General features: G+C 45.7%; 1 protein-coding gene across 1 annotated transcript in view; it reads right to left on the minus strand.

Moving 5' to 3' along the window:
* Positions 1 to 18,343, minus strand: part of LOC143961841 (uncharacterized) — a 66,267-nt gene that overhangs the window by 4,425 nt on the left and 43,499 nt on the right. Inside the window, exon 5 of the mRNA XM_077471176.1 lies at positions 14,475 to 15,080. Coding sequence (XP_077327302.1) covers positions 14,475 to 15,080 — 606 coding nt within the window. The remainder of the gene's footprint in view (positions 1 to 14,474; positions 15,081 to 18,343) is intronic.

Below are 18,343 nucleotides of genomic sequence, written 5' to 3' on the forward strand. Positions count from 1 at the left end.
TCCAGGAAGGCGAAAAACTTTTGACTCGACTAGGTCTGATACAACTGGAACCCGCAATGGAAACTTCCAGCAGGGGCACCCCAGCTTCAACCAAGAGGCCTCCTCCAGCGAGCCCGCTGCAACAGATCTGGCTGACGCAAAGCTCCAAACGATCCAAAGAAAATCTACCACCTTGAGACTATTTTTGTTTCCCCATATGGGGGCTGAACTCACACTTTTTCGGGGTTCCCCTGGTTGAGGCCCGGGCCACGGGACTCGGGGGTCTTACGGGACTCTCTTGGCCCCCTCCTCTACCTAGAGGGTTATGGTTGGGAAGTCTTCCCATGTTCTGAAATGTTCTTTTTGGGGGACTTCTTCCCCTCCCTAAGTTGTCTGATGTTCTGCTCTCCTTTCGCCATGTATCTGTATGGAGGAGGGCTTTGGCACTTTTTGCATTTTTTACATTTTTGGTATTTTTATAACTCTTGTTATAAAATTTCTTTTTGCATAATAACTTTGGTCCAGGTTAACTTTTTTTTAGTTTCAGGTCGAGGTTTCAGGCCTTGCTATTATGGACTCGAATGACCGGTACAACGAACTCTTCTCATATCAGACGGGCCTGTACAGTATTTGCATTATCGGGAAAGTTACTAGGTTAACTGTATATGGTAGCAGGGAATGTTTTCGGGGATATGCTCATTTTCACAATCCTTGTTTTGAAGAGTCCTCTACGGCCATTAGATACTGGTATGATAAGGGTATGGCCATTTCTCCACCATCTCTATTTGGGGGGTGGGGGGGTGGGGGAAGGTGGGTCTGAATAGAGAATTGGGCCATTATCTTTGCCATAGGTACAGGAGTGTTACTCCATGGTCATAATTCTTGAGGGGCGCTCGGTTTAAATTCTCGATAAGAGCTGGTGACAGCTCCACAGTTTATATATTTAAGGTGGCGGGGCGGTGGTGGATTTAGTGCGCTCCCCCTGGCTCAGAGGTAATGTTTACGCTTCTGGGCCATTTTCGGGGTAACCTTTTCTGGGGTTGTCCCGTTCATTTACGAAGGAGAGTTGGTTGGAGGGGTTCCGATCGCTCAGGGGGGAGAAAGGGGACGGGGGTCCCCTGTATGTATTTTTCTGTCCACGCAAAGATGTTACAACATGGTTCTCCTCATGCTGATGTTCTCTCTCTCTATGATGGTTTATTCTTTTTCTTTTTCATCTCTTTCTTTCTCCTTTCTCCTCATGTTTATTGCAGACAAGACAACTTCACATACGACATCCGGCCTGCACTCCTGGACATCTATAGGATCTCTTGGTGGTTCTTGCTTCGCACACAGCGTGGCTCTCCTCATGTGAGCGGTGAGTTATTTTTCAGTTGCGTGGGTTCCCCCCCTCTGGTCCATGGCTGACACACCTGCTAAAGTGCCCACCCTTAAACTAGTTTCGCATAACACTCAGGGCCTTAACTCTCCACTAAAACGCAGGAAGATTCTAGAACATTACCGATCCATACATGCAGACATTTTGTTGCTACAGGAGACGCACTTCCCTTCCTCTTTCAAACCCACATTTTTACATCAGCACTATCCTCAGTTCTTTTTGGCTTCCGCGGAAAACAAGACTAGAGGTGTGGCAGTGTGTTTCTCCAAACATATAAACCTCTCTCAACCTGAGATTGTTCAGGACCCACAGGGGCGATATATTCTGGTTTCGGGATACATAGATGGAGAACGCTACACATTTGTTTCCTACTATGCACCCAATAAGGGCCAAAGCTCCTTTTTTGCATCCATGCTGAGGAAGCTTCAGATCCATCTTCAGGGCACGGTATTTATTGGAGGTGACTCAAATGTAGCATTTGACTTTTCTCTGGATAAATCGGGATCTGGGGGGTCAAAACCCAAGCGTCCGTCAAAACAGAGCAATAGCATAGCTCGCATGCTCCACGCGGATGGTCTGATTGACTCTTGGCGGGAGATGAACCCTCGGGCGAAGGACTATACGCATTTTTCGGCGCCGCACCGCACCTACGCCAGAATAGATCACATATTTACGAAATCCCAGACGGTTCCTCTGCTGGTTACTGCCAGGATTTTGGACTCGTCCTTATCGGACCACTCCATGGTGGTGGTAGTGTCCAGGAGACCTGTGGGCTCTGGGAGCCGCCCATGTTGGCGTCTCCGGGAATCCATTTTGAGTGACCCTGCACATAGCGCAGTGTTGGAGACTGCTATTCGGGAATACTTTGAGCTGAATGATACCGGGGAGGTGACGCCAGTTACTTTGTGGGCTGCACATAAAACTGTAATGAGAGGCAAATTAATCCAGTTATCCTCTAATCTCAAAGCGCAACATCGGGCTGACACCCTTAAACTCACGGAGGAGTTCCGTTCCCTAGCTAAAACACACAAACAGCGTCCTACGGCGGATTCATTAGCCAAACTAGACGAGGTCAAGGCCCGACTGAATATGTCCTTAACTACAGCGGCTGCTCAACATCTTTCTTGGACGGGGGCTAAATTTTATGCACAAAAAGACAGGGTGGGCTCACGCCTAGCAGTAAAACTGACTCCCAAACCACGATCTCAATCCTTCCCTAAGATCAGGATTCACTCAGGGGACCTCTCTCAGAATCCTGTTAAAGTCATGGACACCTTTTTGCAGTTCTACTCGGACTTATACAAGCAGGGGACTAGTCCCTCCAAGGGTGCTCGGGAGAGGCTCCTGAGTGATCTCCCACTGCCCAAGCTCTCGGAGGATCACAGGGACCTTATGGAGGATCCGTTCACTCAGGCGGAAGTACTTGACACTATTAAAATGCTTTCGGTGGGTTCTGCCCCGAGTCCGGACGGATTCTCCAACGGTTATTATAAGAAGTTTGGCCCTTCTCTGGCTCCTTATCTGGTGAAAATGTTTAACTCTCTCAGGGATGGTACTGCCATGCCTTTGGACATGAACTCGGCATTTATATCGGTGATTCCAAAACCTGGTAAAGATGCCAGCGTGGTAGGCAATTTTAGGCCTATATCGCTTATCAATAATGATATTAAGATAATGACGAAAATACTGGCGAATAGGCTTTCAAGCTTTATCTCCCGGTATATCCACAAAGATCAGGTGGGGTTCATCCCTGGGAGACAAGGACCAGACCAGATTAGACGCGCAGTAGGTGTTATTTCACTCCTAAAGGCACAATGGGACGGGGGATCCCCGCAACAGGGGTTCCTGCTGTCCATTGACCTTCATAAGGCCTTTGATTCTATTGATTGGCGGTACCTTACGGATATTTTGGAGAGGTGGGGGTGCGGTAAATACTTTCTTAACCTCATATCGGCTCTGTATTCTAATCCTTCGGCTCAGGTGCGTCTGTTGGGCAGATATTCTAACAAGTTTGGTATTGGTAGGGGGACAAGACAGGGGTGCCCATTATCTCCACTTCTTTTTGCCATAGCCATAGAAACTTTAGCCATTGCCTTACGTTCTAACCCCGACATTAGGGGGGTCAGGTGTGGGTCTGGCGAACATAAATGCGCCCTCTATGCGGATGACCTTCTTCTTTTTGTTACATCGCCCCTGACCTCTATGCCCATCATTAATCGGACTTTATTAGATTTTAGTAAGATCTCGGGACTCCGGGTCAATATGGAGAAATCTTTAGCCCTGAATGTTACGCTACCTACCGATGTGCTAGCACAACTTTCGAATAATTTTACCTTCTCCTGGGCACAATCCCAGCTCCCATACTTGGGAATAAAACTCACTTCAGATATACACACTCTATTCAAAGCTAATTATCCCTACATGACGCAAAAATGCAGAGAGGATTTAGTACGTTGGTCTGGTTGTGGCATCTCCTGGATGGGTAGGATTAATGCGGTGAAAATGACACTTCTACCACGTCTATTGTACTTGTTCCGCTCGCTCCCAATTCTAGTCCCCAAAACATTCCTTGACAAAATGCAAACGGATATAGTGAGGTTTGTCTGGGGGAAGAAAGGCTATAGGTGCTCCTCAGCCACACTCTACCGATTGAAATCTCAAGGAGGGTTGGGCCTTCCCAATTTATGGGGTTATTATCAAGCGGCACAACTGGCCCAGATATCAATGGCTTTCTCGGTTTCTGTAAAACCGGACTGGTTATTGATGGAAAGGCAATCTATTCCCCACCACACAATAGATTTCCTGATGGGATGTTGTCCTAAACGCAGACCAGCGATTCTAGCTCCCACTCTCTCGCATTCATTGGCGCTTTGTTCCAACCTATTCAAACGGGGCTCTTTGATCTCTCCACTGAAACCTCTGACTCACATTTTTCATAATGGGGATTTTCCTCCGGGGGAAAATATAGAAGCTTTTAAATGGTGGACGGATAAGGGGTTATACAGAATCGGACACTTCTTTTCTCCTTCCGGCCCTCTTTCTTTATCACATTGCAAAAAGAAACTAGATATGCCTGATTCGGAAATGTTCAGATTCACACAAATTTCACACTTTTTGAATTCCATTTGGACTTCAAAACCTCTTCCTCCTTTTATAACGCAATATGAGCAATGGTGTGCGCAGGTCACGGACCAGAGGGGGGGCATTTCCCTGATTTACGCAGCTCTCATGGGGAAGGACAACAAACCCCCCTACGCTCTCGCGTGGGAAGCTGATTTGGACAGCTCCTGGGATTTGAAACAGTGGTTCGGGGCCTCGATGAGAGCTCACAAAGGTATACTTAATATTTCGCTAATAGAGGCAGGTATCAAAGTACTGTTTCGATGGTACTATGTTCCTTCCAGGCTGGCAAGAATTTTTCCGGGTTCCTCACCAGGGTGTTTCAGAGGATGTGAGCTGGGAGGAGATATGTTTCATATCTGGTGGTCCTGTCCACGCATCCGTTCCTTCTGGAGGAAAGTGTTTCGTACAGTTAGTTCAATTACGGGGACCGCTGTACTACCACACCCCAGTTTAGCCTTACTTAATCTTTCCATCCCGGCTTTGTCCAAACATTTACAGCAATTAGCGTTTTTTGTTTTCCTTGGGGCTAAAGTTACGTTAGCTAAGGCCTGGAAGAAACGTACAGTTTCGTACAAGATGTTCAGATCCAAGGTAACATGGATTATGGTGCAAGAACAAATAGTGGCCAAGTGGCATGACAAAACGGAAAGATTCCGGTTGATCTGGGAACCTTGGGCGACATTGTGTAATATCTCTCTTATTCCAGGAGTGCAGCCGGGTGCTTTGTCTTCTAGGACAGGTAACATTTGATTCAGCTTTTTACACTGCCTTTCTTTCTCCTCTCCCCCCCTTTTTTTTTTTTTTTTTCTTTTTCTTCCCCCCCCCCGTTTTTGTCTCCCTTTTTCTCACGTTTTCTCTCTTCTCTTCTTCTTCACCTCCCTTGGTGTTTTGGGATGGGCCCCAATTGGGGTTCTAAGGGAGATGGCAGTGAAGTTGTTGGCTGGTCTTGGCCCGATATTTCTTTGGGTATCCCAGGTTTCTGAACTTTGTTGAGATGAGTGGGGGGGTGTCCTGGTCTTTGCGGGCGGGCCTAGCCCTTGGATTGCAGCTTGATCCCGTTTGGGGCACCAGGGGGTCCGTGGCTCGTGTGCTTTGATTAGACATAACACCCCACGGGGGCATAATTGCTTGGTATGGGTACAAGATAATACTAATGTTTTTACAATGCACTTCCTGTTGGCTTTATTGTTTAATTTGTCAATATTCTGATCTAGAGACATATATGTCTAGCTCTGCGTAGCCTATGTATGAGTGGATTTAGCTTGTATTGTATTGAGGAGTATTTTCCTTTTTTTTGTTCTGTTCTGATGCAAATCTTCAATAAACATTATTAAATTAAAAAGTCAGCCGGAGCCCACACACGAGCGGATTGTCCGGCGGACTTGAGTCCACCGGACTTTTCCACCGGATTGTTTGAACGTGTGTACGTGGCTTTAGGACACGCTTTTTATTAAAGCTCTCTGAACACCAGTCAAAGCTCCTGTCACTAAATAAAATGGTTAGCTTACAGTCCTGTTTACCCCTTGGTTTTGCTTGGTGCGTCAATGAGACTTCGATGAGGCTTTGATGAAGCTTCGGTGGAGTTTCGATGGGGCTTTGATGAGGTTTTGTAGGGCTTCAATGAGGCTTTGGTGAGGCTTCGGTGAGGCTTCAACCGAGCTTTGCCATTGACTTCTATGGAGGCTTTGAAGATGGTTTGAAGCTCCTAAAGCTACATGGAGTATCATTTTGGAAGCAAAGCCAAAGCAAAGCAGGGCAAAAGCCTTGGACTGTAAGCTAACCATTTTATTTAGTGACAGAAGCTTTGTCCGAGCATGCTACCCGGCTAGCCAGGAAAGGGGGGGACGAGCGATTGACAACCCTGGCCGTTGGTTGTCGGGGTCTGCGGGCGGAGGGCTTATCGGAACCCGGGAGCCCCCTTTAATAAGGGGGCCCCGGATACCGGCCCCCCACCCTATGTGAATGAGTATGGGGTACAATGTACCCCTACCCATTCACCTATGGAAAAAAGTAAAAATAAAACACAACACACAAGGGTTAAAACAGTTTATTGCACAGCTCCAGGGGTCTTCCGTCTTCGGGGGTCTTCTCGCCGGACTCCTCCGCTATCTTCTGCTAGCTCTTTTATTAGCGGAGGAGCCCGGCTTTCTTCTTCGCCGCCGCCCTCTTCTTACGACTTCGGTGGTCTTGTCCCCCTCTTCGGTATTTCTTGCCGGGCCACCGCGCCTTCTTCTAGCTCTTTTACAGGCCCGGTCTTCTGTCGCCGCTGTCGCCGTCTTCTGTTCTTCTCTTCTTCTCTTCAGATGTTGCCTCGTCGCTCTCTCTGCTCACAATGACGGGGACAAGGCGCACGGCGACTCATATAGGGACATCACCGGATGATGTCCCCGCCTATTATGATGTCATAGTCCCAGCATCCTCTGGGACTGTGACATCATAATGGGCGGGGACATCATCCGGTGATGTCCCTATATAAGTCACTGCACGCCTTGTCCCCGTCATTGTGAGCGGAGGATGCGACGAGGCAACATCTGAAGAGAAGAAGAGAAGAACAGAAGACGGCGAAATCGGCGACAGAAGACCGGGCCACCGCCTGTAAAAGAGCTAGAAGAAGGCGCGGTGGCCCGGCAAGAAGAACCGAAGAGGGGGACAAGACCCCCGAAGAGGGGGACAAGACCCCGAAGTCGGAAGTAGAGGGCGGCGGCGAGGAAGAAAGCCGGGCTCCTCCGCTAGAAAAAGAGCTAGAAGAAGATAGCGGAGGAGTCCGGCGAGAAGACCCCCAAAGACGGAAGACCCCCGGAGCTGTGCAATAAACTATTTTAACCCTTGTGTGTTTTGTTTTTTTTAACTTTTTTTTACAGGTGAATGGCTAGGGGTACATTGTACCCCATACTCATTCACATAGGGTGGGGGCCGGTATTCGGGGGCTCCCGGATTCCGGTAAGCCCCCCGCCCGCAGACCCCGACAACCAACGGCCAGGATTGCCGGGAAGAGGCCCTTGTCCTCATCAACATGGGGACAAGGTGCTTTGGGGTGGGGGGGCCGCGCGGCCCCCCTTCCCCAAGGCACCCCCCATGTTGAGGGCATGCGGCCTGGTACGGCTCGGGAGGGGGGGGGCGCTCGCTCGTCCCCCCTTTCCTAGCCGGCCGGTTAGCGTGCTCAGACAAGGGTCTGATGTGGACCTGGGGGGGAACCCCACTCCGATTTTTTCAGCGTTGGGGTTTCCCTTTAAGTCCATACCAGGTGGCGGAGCCAGCGACGTCTCCTTTGTGGGCCCCGCCTACCTGGAGATGCGATCAAAATGAGCGGACTTTCCTCCGCGTGTGTGGGCGAGTCCGTTCATTTCAAAAGTACGGCGCATAGTCCGGCGGACTTAGTTCGCCGTATTAGTCCACTGAAAAAGTGCTGTGTGTGGGCAAGTAGCCCGTTTGGAAAGTCCGGCGGACAGTCCGGCGGGAAGTCCGCCGGACTAAGTCCACCGGGTAGTCGGCTACGTGTGTATGCGGCATTAGTCAATGTGTATGGTATAGTCTACAGGTTTAGAAAATGTGATTTGTAAATGGATCGAAAACTGGCTAAAAGACAGAAGAGTAGTGATTAATGATTCATACTGTGAATGGTCTAAGGTTATCAGTGGTGTACCCCAAGGGTCAGTATTATCAGCGGTGTACTCCAAGGTTCAGTGGGGTAACCCAAGTTTCAGTTTTATTAGAAATGTACTCCATGGTTCAGTTTTATTAGTAGTATACCCGAAGGGTCAGTGTTATCGGTGGTGTACTCCGAGGATCAGTGTTAGTGGTGTAGCCCGAGGTTCAGTATTATTAGTGGAATAGCCCACATTTCAGTTTTGTCAGTAATGTTCCCCAAGGTTCAGTATTATCAGTGTGGTACCCCAAGGTTCAGTGTTATTAGGGGTATACCCCAAGGATCAGTGTTATTAGTGGTGTACTACAAGGTTCAGTGTTATTAGTAGGTTACCCCAAGGTTCAGTATTATTAGTGGTGTACTCCAAGAATTAGTGTTATTAGTGGGATACCCCAAGGTTCAGTATTATTAGTAATGTACCCCAAGGTTCAGTGCTATTATTGGAGTACTTTAAGGCTAAGTCTTATTAGTGGTGTACCCCAAGGTTCAGTTTTATCAGTGGTGTACCCCAAGGTTCAGTGTTATTAGTGGGCTACCCCAAGGTATAGTGTCATTAGTGGGGCACCCCAAGGTTCAGTCTTATTTGTAATGAATCCCAAGGTTCAGTGTTATTAGTGGTGTACTCCAGTGCTCAGTGTTATTAAGGGTGTACCCCAAGGTTCTGTGTAGGGATGAGCCGAACACCCCCCTGTTCGGTTCGCACCAGAACCTGCGAACAGACCTAAACTTCGTGTGAACTTTAGAACCCTATTAAAGTCTATGGGACTCGAACGTTCACAATCTAAAGTGCTCATTTTAAAGGGTAATATGCAAGTTACTGTCCTAAAAAGTGTTTGGGGACCCGGGTCCTGCCCCAGGGGACATGGATCAATGCAAAAAAAAGTTTTAAAAACGGCCGTTTTTTCAGGAGCAGTGATTTTAATAATGATTAAAGTGAAACAATAAAAGTGTAATATTCCTTTAAATTTCGTAGCTGGGGGGTATCTATAGTATGCCTGTGAAGGGGCGCATGTTTCTGGTGCTTAGAACTGTCGCTGCACAAAGTGTCATTTGTGCAGGAAAAAAAGTCTTTTAAAATCACTTGCGGCTAAATTGTCGGGTCTCCTTAATACAGAGAACACTCAATGAGTGTTCTCTGTATTAGCCGACAATTCATTCATTCATTGATTAAAAAAAAAAAAAAAGCGTGGGGGTTCCCCTAAATTCAATTACCAGGCCCTTCAGGTCTGACATGGATATTAAGGGGAACCCCGTGTCAAATTTAAAAAAAAAATTGACGTGGGGGTCCCCCCAAATATCCATACCAGACCCTTCAGGTCTGATATGGATATTAAGGGGAACCCCGCATCAAATTAAAAAAAAAAATTGACGTGGGGGTCCCCCTAAAAATCCATATCAGACCCTTTATCCGCCAACCTGGCAGGCCGCAGGAAAAGAGGGGGGGACGAGAGAGCGGCCCCCCCTCCCTCCTGAACCGTACCAGGCCACATACCCTCAACATTGGGAGGATGCTTTGGGGGTCTGTGACCCCTCAAAGCACCTTGTCCCCATGTTGATAAGGACAAGGGCCTCATCCTCACAACCCTGGCTGTTGGTTGTGAGGGTCTGCGGGCACAAAGAAAGTGTCAAAATGGTTAAATAAGACAAACACACTTTTGAAAAATTCCTTTATTAAAAAAAAAAAAAAAAAAAAAAAAAAAATTCCAGCGGTGCTAATCCACTCTTGCTATCCAGCGACGGATCTCCGGGGTCCAGCGATGGATGATCATATCCAGTGACGTGTGGGTGACCCCGCCCCCTCTGATGTAACGCAGGTTTCCGTTACATCAGAGGGGGCGGGGTCACCCACACGTCACTGGGGAACCCCTGGCTTCCCTCTCCAGAGTCAGAGGGGCGGGGTCAGGTGACGGGTGGCCCCGCCCTCCCAATATAAGAAACGTCAACGCTGTGCTCTCTGCAGTGTCGCTGGATATGATCATCCATCGCTGGACCCCGGAGATCCGTCGCTGGATAGCAAGAGTGGATTACCACCGCTGGAATCTTTTTTTTTTTTTTTTTTTTCTTTTTTAATAAAGGAATTTTTCAAAAGTGTGTTTGTCTTATTTAACCATTTTGACACTTTCTTTGTGAAATGGTAGGGGTACTTTTGTACCCCCTTACCATTTCAAACAGGGGGGGGCCGGGATCTGGGGGTCCCCTTGTTAAAGGGGGCTTCCAGATTCTGATAAGCCCCCCGCCTGCAGACCCTTACAACCAATGGCCAGGGTTGTGAGGATGAGGCCCTTGTCCTTATCAACATGGGGACAAGGTGCTTTGAGGGGTCACAGACCCCCAAAGCATCCTCCCAATGTTGAGGGCATGTGACCTGGTACGGTTCAGGAGGGAGGGGGGGCCGCTCTCTCGTCCGCCCCTCTTTTCCTGCGGCCTGCCAGGTTGCGTGCTCGGATAAAGGGTCTGATATGGATTTTTAGGGGGACCCCCACGTCAATTTTTTTTTTAAATTTGATGCGGGGTTCCCCTTAATATCCATATCAGACCTGAAGGGTCTGGTATGGATATTTGGGGGGACCCCCACGTCAATTTTTTTTTTAAATTTGACACGGGGTTCCCCTTAATATCCATGTCAGACCTGAAGGGCCTGGTAATTGAATTTAGGGGAACCCCCACGCTTTTTTTTTTTTTTTTTTAATCAATGAATGAATGAATTGTTGGCTAATACAGAGAACACTCATTGAATGTTCTCTGTATTACGGAGACCCGACAATTTAGCCGCAAGTGATTTTAAAGGACTTTTTTTCCTGCACAAATGACACTTTGTGCAGCGACAGTTCTAAGCACCAGAAACATGCGCCCCTTCACAGGCATACTATAGATACCCCCCAGCTACGAAATTTAAAGGAATATTACACTTTTATTGTTTCACTTTAATCATTATTAAAATCACTGCTCCTGAAAAAACGGCAGTTTTTAAAACTTTTTTTTGCATTGATCCATGTCCCCTGGGGCAGGACCCGGGTCCCCAAACACTTTTTGGAACAGTAATCTGCATATTACCCTTTAAAATGAGCACTTTAGACTTCTCCCATAGACTTGTATAGGGTGTTCCGGCTTTTCGAATTTGCTGCGAACAGCCCAAATTGTTCACTGTTCGCTGAACAGGCGAACAGGCAATGTTCGAGTAGAACATGAGTTCGACTCGAACTCGAAGCTCATCCCTAGTTCTGTGTTATTCGTGGTGTATCCCAAAGTTCAGTGTTATTCATGGTGTACTCCAAGGTTCAGTGTAATTAGTGGTGTATCCCACAGTTCTGTGTCATTCATGGTGTATCCCAAGGTTCAGTGTTATTCGTGGTGTACCCCAATGTTCAGTAATATTTTTTAAGGGGAAACCCATGCCAACATTTTATAAAAAAACACTATGAGGTCCCCCCAAAATCAATACCAGACCCTTATCCAAGCGTGCAGCTTAACAGGACAGGAAAGGGGGGGGTGAGCAAGCACCCCCTCCCTCCTGAACACAATCAGGCCACATGCCCTCAACATTAGGGAGTGCGTTGGGGCAAGAGGGCCTCTGCCCCACCCACCCCAAAGCACCTTGTCCTCGTGTTGATAGTGATAAGTGCCTCTTCCTCATAACCCTAGGCGGTGGCTGTGGTAGTCTGTGGGTAGGGGGCTTATTGAAATCTGGAAGCCACCTTTAACATGGGCTCTCAGATCCCCCCCATGTGAATGAGTAGAGGTACATAGTACCCCTACCCATTCACAAAAAAAGTGTCAAAAATAATTAAAAACGGGAGGCAGTTTTTGACAATTTTTTTATTAAAAAATCCTAATGTAGATCCATCATCAATCACGATGCCCGTTGGACCTCAGATTCCGATAAGCCCCCCACTCACAGACCCCCACAACCATCGCCCAGGGTTGTCGGCAAGAGACCTTTGTCCCCACCAACAGAGCCCCCTATGCCCCAAAGCACCACTACCATACCTGTCCCACCTTGTTATTTTCACAAAATAATAAAGATTTGATTTCAAATATATATATTTGTATGACAATTTAAAACAGTTCATTATTTATTTTTAAACATGTGACTGGCAGCAGAGGACTAGAAGCCCCTCCTGTAGGGTGGCTGCACTCTAGTCTTCCGTGAGTATGGCCTCTGGGTGACATCCTGCTCCATTGGGGTTGTTTCTCACCCTAACTTTCCTCCTCTGCTCTACCCGGCACCCAAGTCCCATCAGTGACATCATAATCATCTCCATCTTCATCATCACTGGAGACAATTTGGCAATGAGCTGAGGCTGGGGAAACACGACTGCCATTTTGTTGTTTTATCAGTGTTCTCCCCTCTCTGTAGGCTCATGTTCGTACCTTCCTAAACCTCAGAAGCAACATCAGAATCAAGTAATGGCCGTTCACCCTCAAGAAGCAAGCGGCTGATGCTTTTGCTCCTCCATGGCTGATGCTGGTGCTATGGCAGGAGTAGCTGTGGACAAGGAGTCAGAATAAGCCACTCTGGCATCTGCAGGAGACTGCATGCTTGTCTCTACTTGGGTGATGTAGGATGAGGAGGATGAGGAGGATGAGGAGGAGGATGAGGAAGTGTTTACTAAGCCAGTCCACCACCTCCTCTGCATGCTGTGAATCACAAAACAAAGACAAAAGTGCCCTGCCTGGGGTCTGATCACGTCCACCTTTGCTTGTGGACACACAAGCTGCTGGCCCCACCACAGTACATGGGAACGTCTGCTTCTCCTTGTTGTCCTCCCAGACAGGATGGGGGGGCTTATTACCCAAATTGTATAGACACTGGAAAAAGGTGTGATTGAATGCACTTTATTGATAGAAGAGTGGTCTTTGGGGAACTTTAAATTGAGGACCAATGCTGACGGAAATGTAAAAACAATAAAAAAAATGGAGGAACGGCAGTGTCATGCCTCGTACACATGACCAGACTTTCTGACAGCAAAGGTCTGACGGAAGTCCGTCGGACAATTCGATCGTGTGTGGGCTCCATCGGACCTTTGCTTGCCAAAAATCCGGCAGACTTTAGAAATAGAACATGTTTTAACTTTTTCCACCGGAACTCCGCTGGACCGAGAAATCCGTTCGTGTGTATGCTAGTCCGACGGACAAAAACCGACGCTAGGGCAGCTATTGGCTACTGGCTATGAACTTCCTTATTCTAGTCTGGTCGTACGTCACCCCGTTCGAATCCGTCGCACTTTGGTGTGATTGCGTGTGGCCAAGTCCGTTCATTCGGAAAGTCCGTCGGAACTCCGCCAAAACTCAGTCGGAAAGACCGCCGGACCTAGTCCCTCGAAAAGTCCGGTCGTGTGTAAGCGGCATAACAGTCAGAAAAACTGCGCCTGACAATTGAAAAAAAAAGGGGGTGGGAGGCAGGGGACACACTAACTGCTAGTAGCAAACTGAGCCCTGCTCTATCTATCTCCACTCCAACATACTACAAGAGATTTCGATGGGAAGTTACCTTTTATAGTGTGGGGCTCTGACGGTGATGATTGCCAGTGCCACCTGACCGCTGGTTCATCCAATTAGGGCCCTAGAATGCACTGTTAGGCCGCGTACACACGCGGGGACTGTTCGCTCAACCTTGTCCGCTGAACAGTGTTTCAGCGGACAGTCCGCTCGTGTGTGGGGCTTCAGCGGACAGTTTCAGCGAACAGTCTGCTGAACAAAGTTTTTCGGAATTTCCGAAAAACTGTCCGCTGAAACTTGGTTTCAGCGGACAGTCCCCTCGTGTGTAGGCTTGTTCGTCAAACTAAGTTCCGCGCATGCTCAGAAAGGATTTACACGCCGAAGGTTGCATTGCAGTGTATAGGACGTCGAATTTTTCGTCCCGTCGTGCGTGCCGTTCACGTCATCGCGCAAGTTTCAGCGGACTGTTCGTTCGTCGTGTGTGGGCAAGTCCGTCCATGCTAATTTTGAGCGGACTGTCCGCTGAAACTGTTTGACCAACAAAGTTGGGCGAACAGTCCCCGCGTGTGTACGTGGCCTAAAGCGTGCAATGCATTGTGGGGCACTACCCGCATGCTTGCTGGAGGGGGCGAACACGCGAAGTTCAGGCCAAACTTTTGCTTCTCTCGAACCTCTCTATTTAGTGGACGGGTAGAGTTGCGTGTCATCCGCATAGTAATCGAAATGGATGTTAAATTTACAAAATATGAGACCAAGAGGCAGAAGACAGATTATAAACAGAAAGGCCCCCTGGGTGGAACCCTGGGGCACACCAGGAGAGAGCAAAGATGATTGAAATTTGAGTTGGATGACTTGATCTGAAGGATCTTATCAATTAATATTGGTTATATAGTAAGATGATAGACTTACGATGAGGTTCGGGCATGTCGAGAACTTCCCCTTTAATTTCAAAACGTAAAGACTTCCAATTAATGAGATTTCCATGCAGATCACCAGAGAGGACCTTCTGGATGTCTTCCTGAGTCAGGATATAATCCCACATGTGGACGTCACTTATTTCACCAACCAATGACTGAGAAGCATCGAACCCTCCACCAAAAGAATCCTGGTCCTGTCCCAGAACAATGCTGCTTTCAGCATCGATATGAAAACCATAGTTTTGTCTTGAACCCCTCTCGGAGAAGATCTTTCCATTGAGCCAAAGATGGGTCCCTCCATAGCCGGGCTCCCAGGTCACACAGATGTGCCTCCAGTAAAAAGGCTTCCAGTTTGGTGCAAAATCAGCTATTATGCTATTTATGAACACCTTATAGGTGTACGGAGGCTCTAAGTAGATATAAAAGGCATCTGGGTTTCTTGGAGTAGCTATAGAGAACAAAGAATAGCGGCGGGAAAGCTCACTGTAGGAACGTAGACAGACGGTGGCTTTCGGCAATGACTTTCTAATTGTAGGTCTTAGAATGACATGAGCCGTGTTGGTTTCTTTGGGGAAGACGAAGACTTTACCCTCCATGTCTAGGGAAGAAAACAGACAAAACTTATTACTGCAAAAAAAGTCAGAATTTATTAACGAAAGCTAGAATCTAAAAAAAAGATACACTGATAAATCTTAGAAAGGTAATTATATCTATTTTTCTTTAAAAAATCTCATAAAAATCATTATATTTCCTTTTGTTTCTTGTATAAATATGTAAAACATGAATCCATTCATGACATCATTGCTTACTACTGTGTGTATTCTGCGATTGGTCACTAGTAAACACATTACCTGGACCAATCACAGCACCCTGCACTATGTGATAGCTGTGGCCAATCACAGCACCCCGCACCATGTGATACATGTAGCCAATCATAGCACCCTGCACCATGTGATAGCTGTGGCCAGTCATAGCACCCTGTATCATATGATACATGTGGCCAAACACAGCACCCTGCACCATGTGATAGCTGTGTCCAATCACAGCGCCCTGTACCATGTGATAACTGTGACCAATCACAGCACCCTGCACCATCATGATAGCTGTGGCCAATCACAGCAACCTGAACCATGTGATATCCGTCGCCAATCACAGACAGCAACCTGTACCATGTGAAAGCTGTGGCCAATCACAGCACCCCGTACCATGTGATACATGTGGCCAATCACAGCACCCTGCACCATGTGATAGCTGTGGCCAATCATAGCACCCTGTATCATGTGATACATGTGGCCAGTGACAGAATCCCACACCATGTGATAGCTGTGGCCAATCATAGCACCCTGCATCGTGTGATAACTGTGACCAATCACAGCACTTACATCATCATGTGATAGCTGTGGCCAATCACAGCAACCTGCACCATGTGATAGCTGTGGCAAATCACAGCACCCTGCTCCATGTGATAGCTCTGGCCAGTCACATCATAACAATAGTAAACAATAGACATGTGCACTGCTAAAGAAAAAAAAATTGTTTCATTGTTTTTTTTTTTTTTTCATTTTTCGGTCATTCGTTAAGATCAAAATTTGTTATTTCGAATCAATTTGTAACTTTGGAAAAATTCTAATTTGTTATGTGCCATCACATTTAGATAGGATAGTCGTTATTTAGATAATTGGTAAAAATACAAAAATTGAAAAATTCTAAATTCAAAAATTCGGATATTGAAAATCTGAAAGTTCAAAAATCTGAAAATCCGAAATAATAACCAACTAATAATAATAATAATAATAATAACTATTACTAACTATTAAATTATAGTTATTGTAATTTCGTTTGAAATTTGGCTCTTAGTGAACATAACAAATACAAATTTATCTGAATTTACGAATTATCCGAAATAACGAATGCCGCATCTAAACGAATGGAACATAACAAATTAATAATAATAAATAATAATAAAAAGTTTTTATTATTATTATTAATTTGTTACCTTCCATTTGTTTAGATGCAGCATTCGTTATTTCAAATAATTCGTAACTTCGGATAAATTAGTATTTGTTACGTTCACTAAGAGCCAAATTTCAAACGAAATTGCAATAACTATAATTTAATAGTTAGTAATAGTTATTATTATTATTATTAGTTGGTTATTATTTTCTGATTTTAGAATTTTCGGGTCTTCAAATTTTCGCATTTCCGTTCTTATTTTCGGATTTTCGTTCTTTTAGAATTTTCGGATTTTCATTCTTATTTTCGGATTTTCGGATTTTTTTTTTAAACAGGGTTTTCGTTAATTTAAATATTTCCGAATTAACAAATTTGTCGAATTCGATTGAGAAACTAATTCAGAGCGAAACGAATTGCACATGTCTAGTATTTGTACTGTCCAGGTGTTTAAGGCCCTCAAGAAATTAAATACATTGGGATTGATTAATGTTCAATCTAGACCAGTGATGGCGAACCTTGGCACCCCAGATGTTTTGGAACTACATTTCCCATGATGCTCATGCACTCTGCAGTATAGATGAGTATCCTGGGAATTGTAGTTCCAAAACATCTGGAGTGCCAAGGTTCACCATCACTGATCTAGACTATACCTACACACTAAATAATATACACTGATTTGGGTTATTTTTTGGAGCAGAATACACTTTGGTCTAAATTTAGGAAGAAAGATTTTTAATTTTTTTGCAAAATTTTATAACAGAAAAATAATAGAAAATTATATATATTAAAAAAAAACAAAAAAAACAAACAAACAATGCAGTGGTGATCAAATACCACCAAAAAAGGCTCTATTTGTAAGAAAAAAAAATATAAACTTCATTTGGGTACAGCGTTGCATGCACGCTCAATTATCGGTTAACCATTTAAGGACTGGCCGCCACAGTTATACTGTGGCGGGTTGCCTCCCCTGGGCGAATCGCCGTAGCTGTACGTCGGCTGCTTTAAGACCACTAGGGGGCGCAGGAGAGAGAGGAGACAGATCTGCTGTTTATACTGATCATGAACAGTGAAATGTCTCCTCCTCCAGTCAGTCCCATCCCCCCACAGTTAGAAGCACCTCCCTAGGACACACATTTAACCCCTTGATCGCCCCCCCTCCCCCAGTGTTAACCCCTTCCCTGCCAGTGACATTTATACAGTAATCAATGGCTATTTTTAGCACCGATCGCTTTATAAATGATAACGGTCCCAAAAAAGTGTCAAAAGTGTCCGATATGTCCACCGCAATGTTGCAGTCCCACTAAAAATCGCAGATCACCGCCATTACTAGTAAAAAAAAAAAATGCCATAAATCTATCCCCTATTTTGTAGACGTTATAATTTTGCGCAAACCAATCAATATGCGCTTATTGAGATTTTTTTTTTTTTTTTTTTACCAAAAATATGTAGAAGAATATATATCGGCCTAAACTGATGAATTTTTTTTTTTTCATGGATATTTATTATAGCAAAAAGTAAAAAATATATATATATATTTTTTTCAAAATTTGCGCTCTTTTTTTGTTTATATCGCAAAAAATAAAAACTGCAGAGGTGATCAAATACCACCAAAAGAAAGCTCTATTTGTGGGGAAAAAAGGACGTCAATTTTGTTTGGGTACAGCGTCGCACAACTGCGCAATTGTCAGTTAAAGTAACGCCGTGCCGTATCGCAAACAAATGGCCTGGTCATTAAGGGGGCAAATCCCTCAGGTCCTTAAGTGGTGCTGAATAGCAAAAAATGTCCCTGGTCCGAAGTGGTTAAAACAAATCAATTGAATACAAAAACAAATCCACAGGTGTAAAGAAACTCAATTTCGTAGGTGGAAAAAATAAATAAAATAAAATTTTTGTCATAAAGCACAAAAT

This window comes from Lithobates pipiens, unplaced genomic scaffold (assembly GCF_037356315.1).
Source record: "Lithobates pipiens isolate NorthernLeopardFrog02 unplaced genomic scaffold, aLitPip1_a1.2 Scaffold_8, whole genome shotgun sequence".
Classification (NCBI taxonomy): domain Eukaryota; kingdom Metazoa; phylum Chordata; class Amphibia; order Anura; family Ranidae; genus Lithobates; species Lithobates pipiens.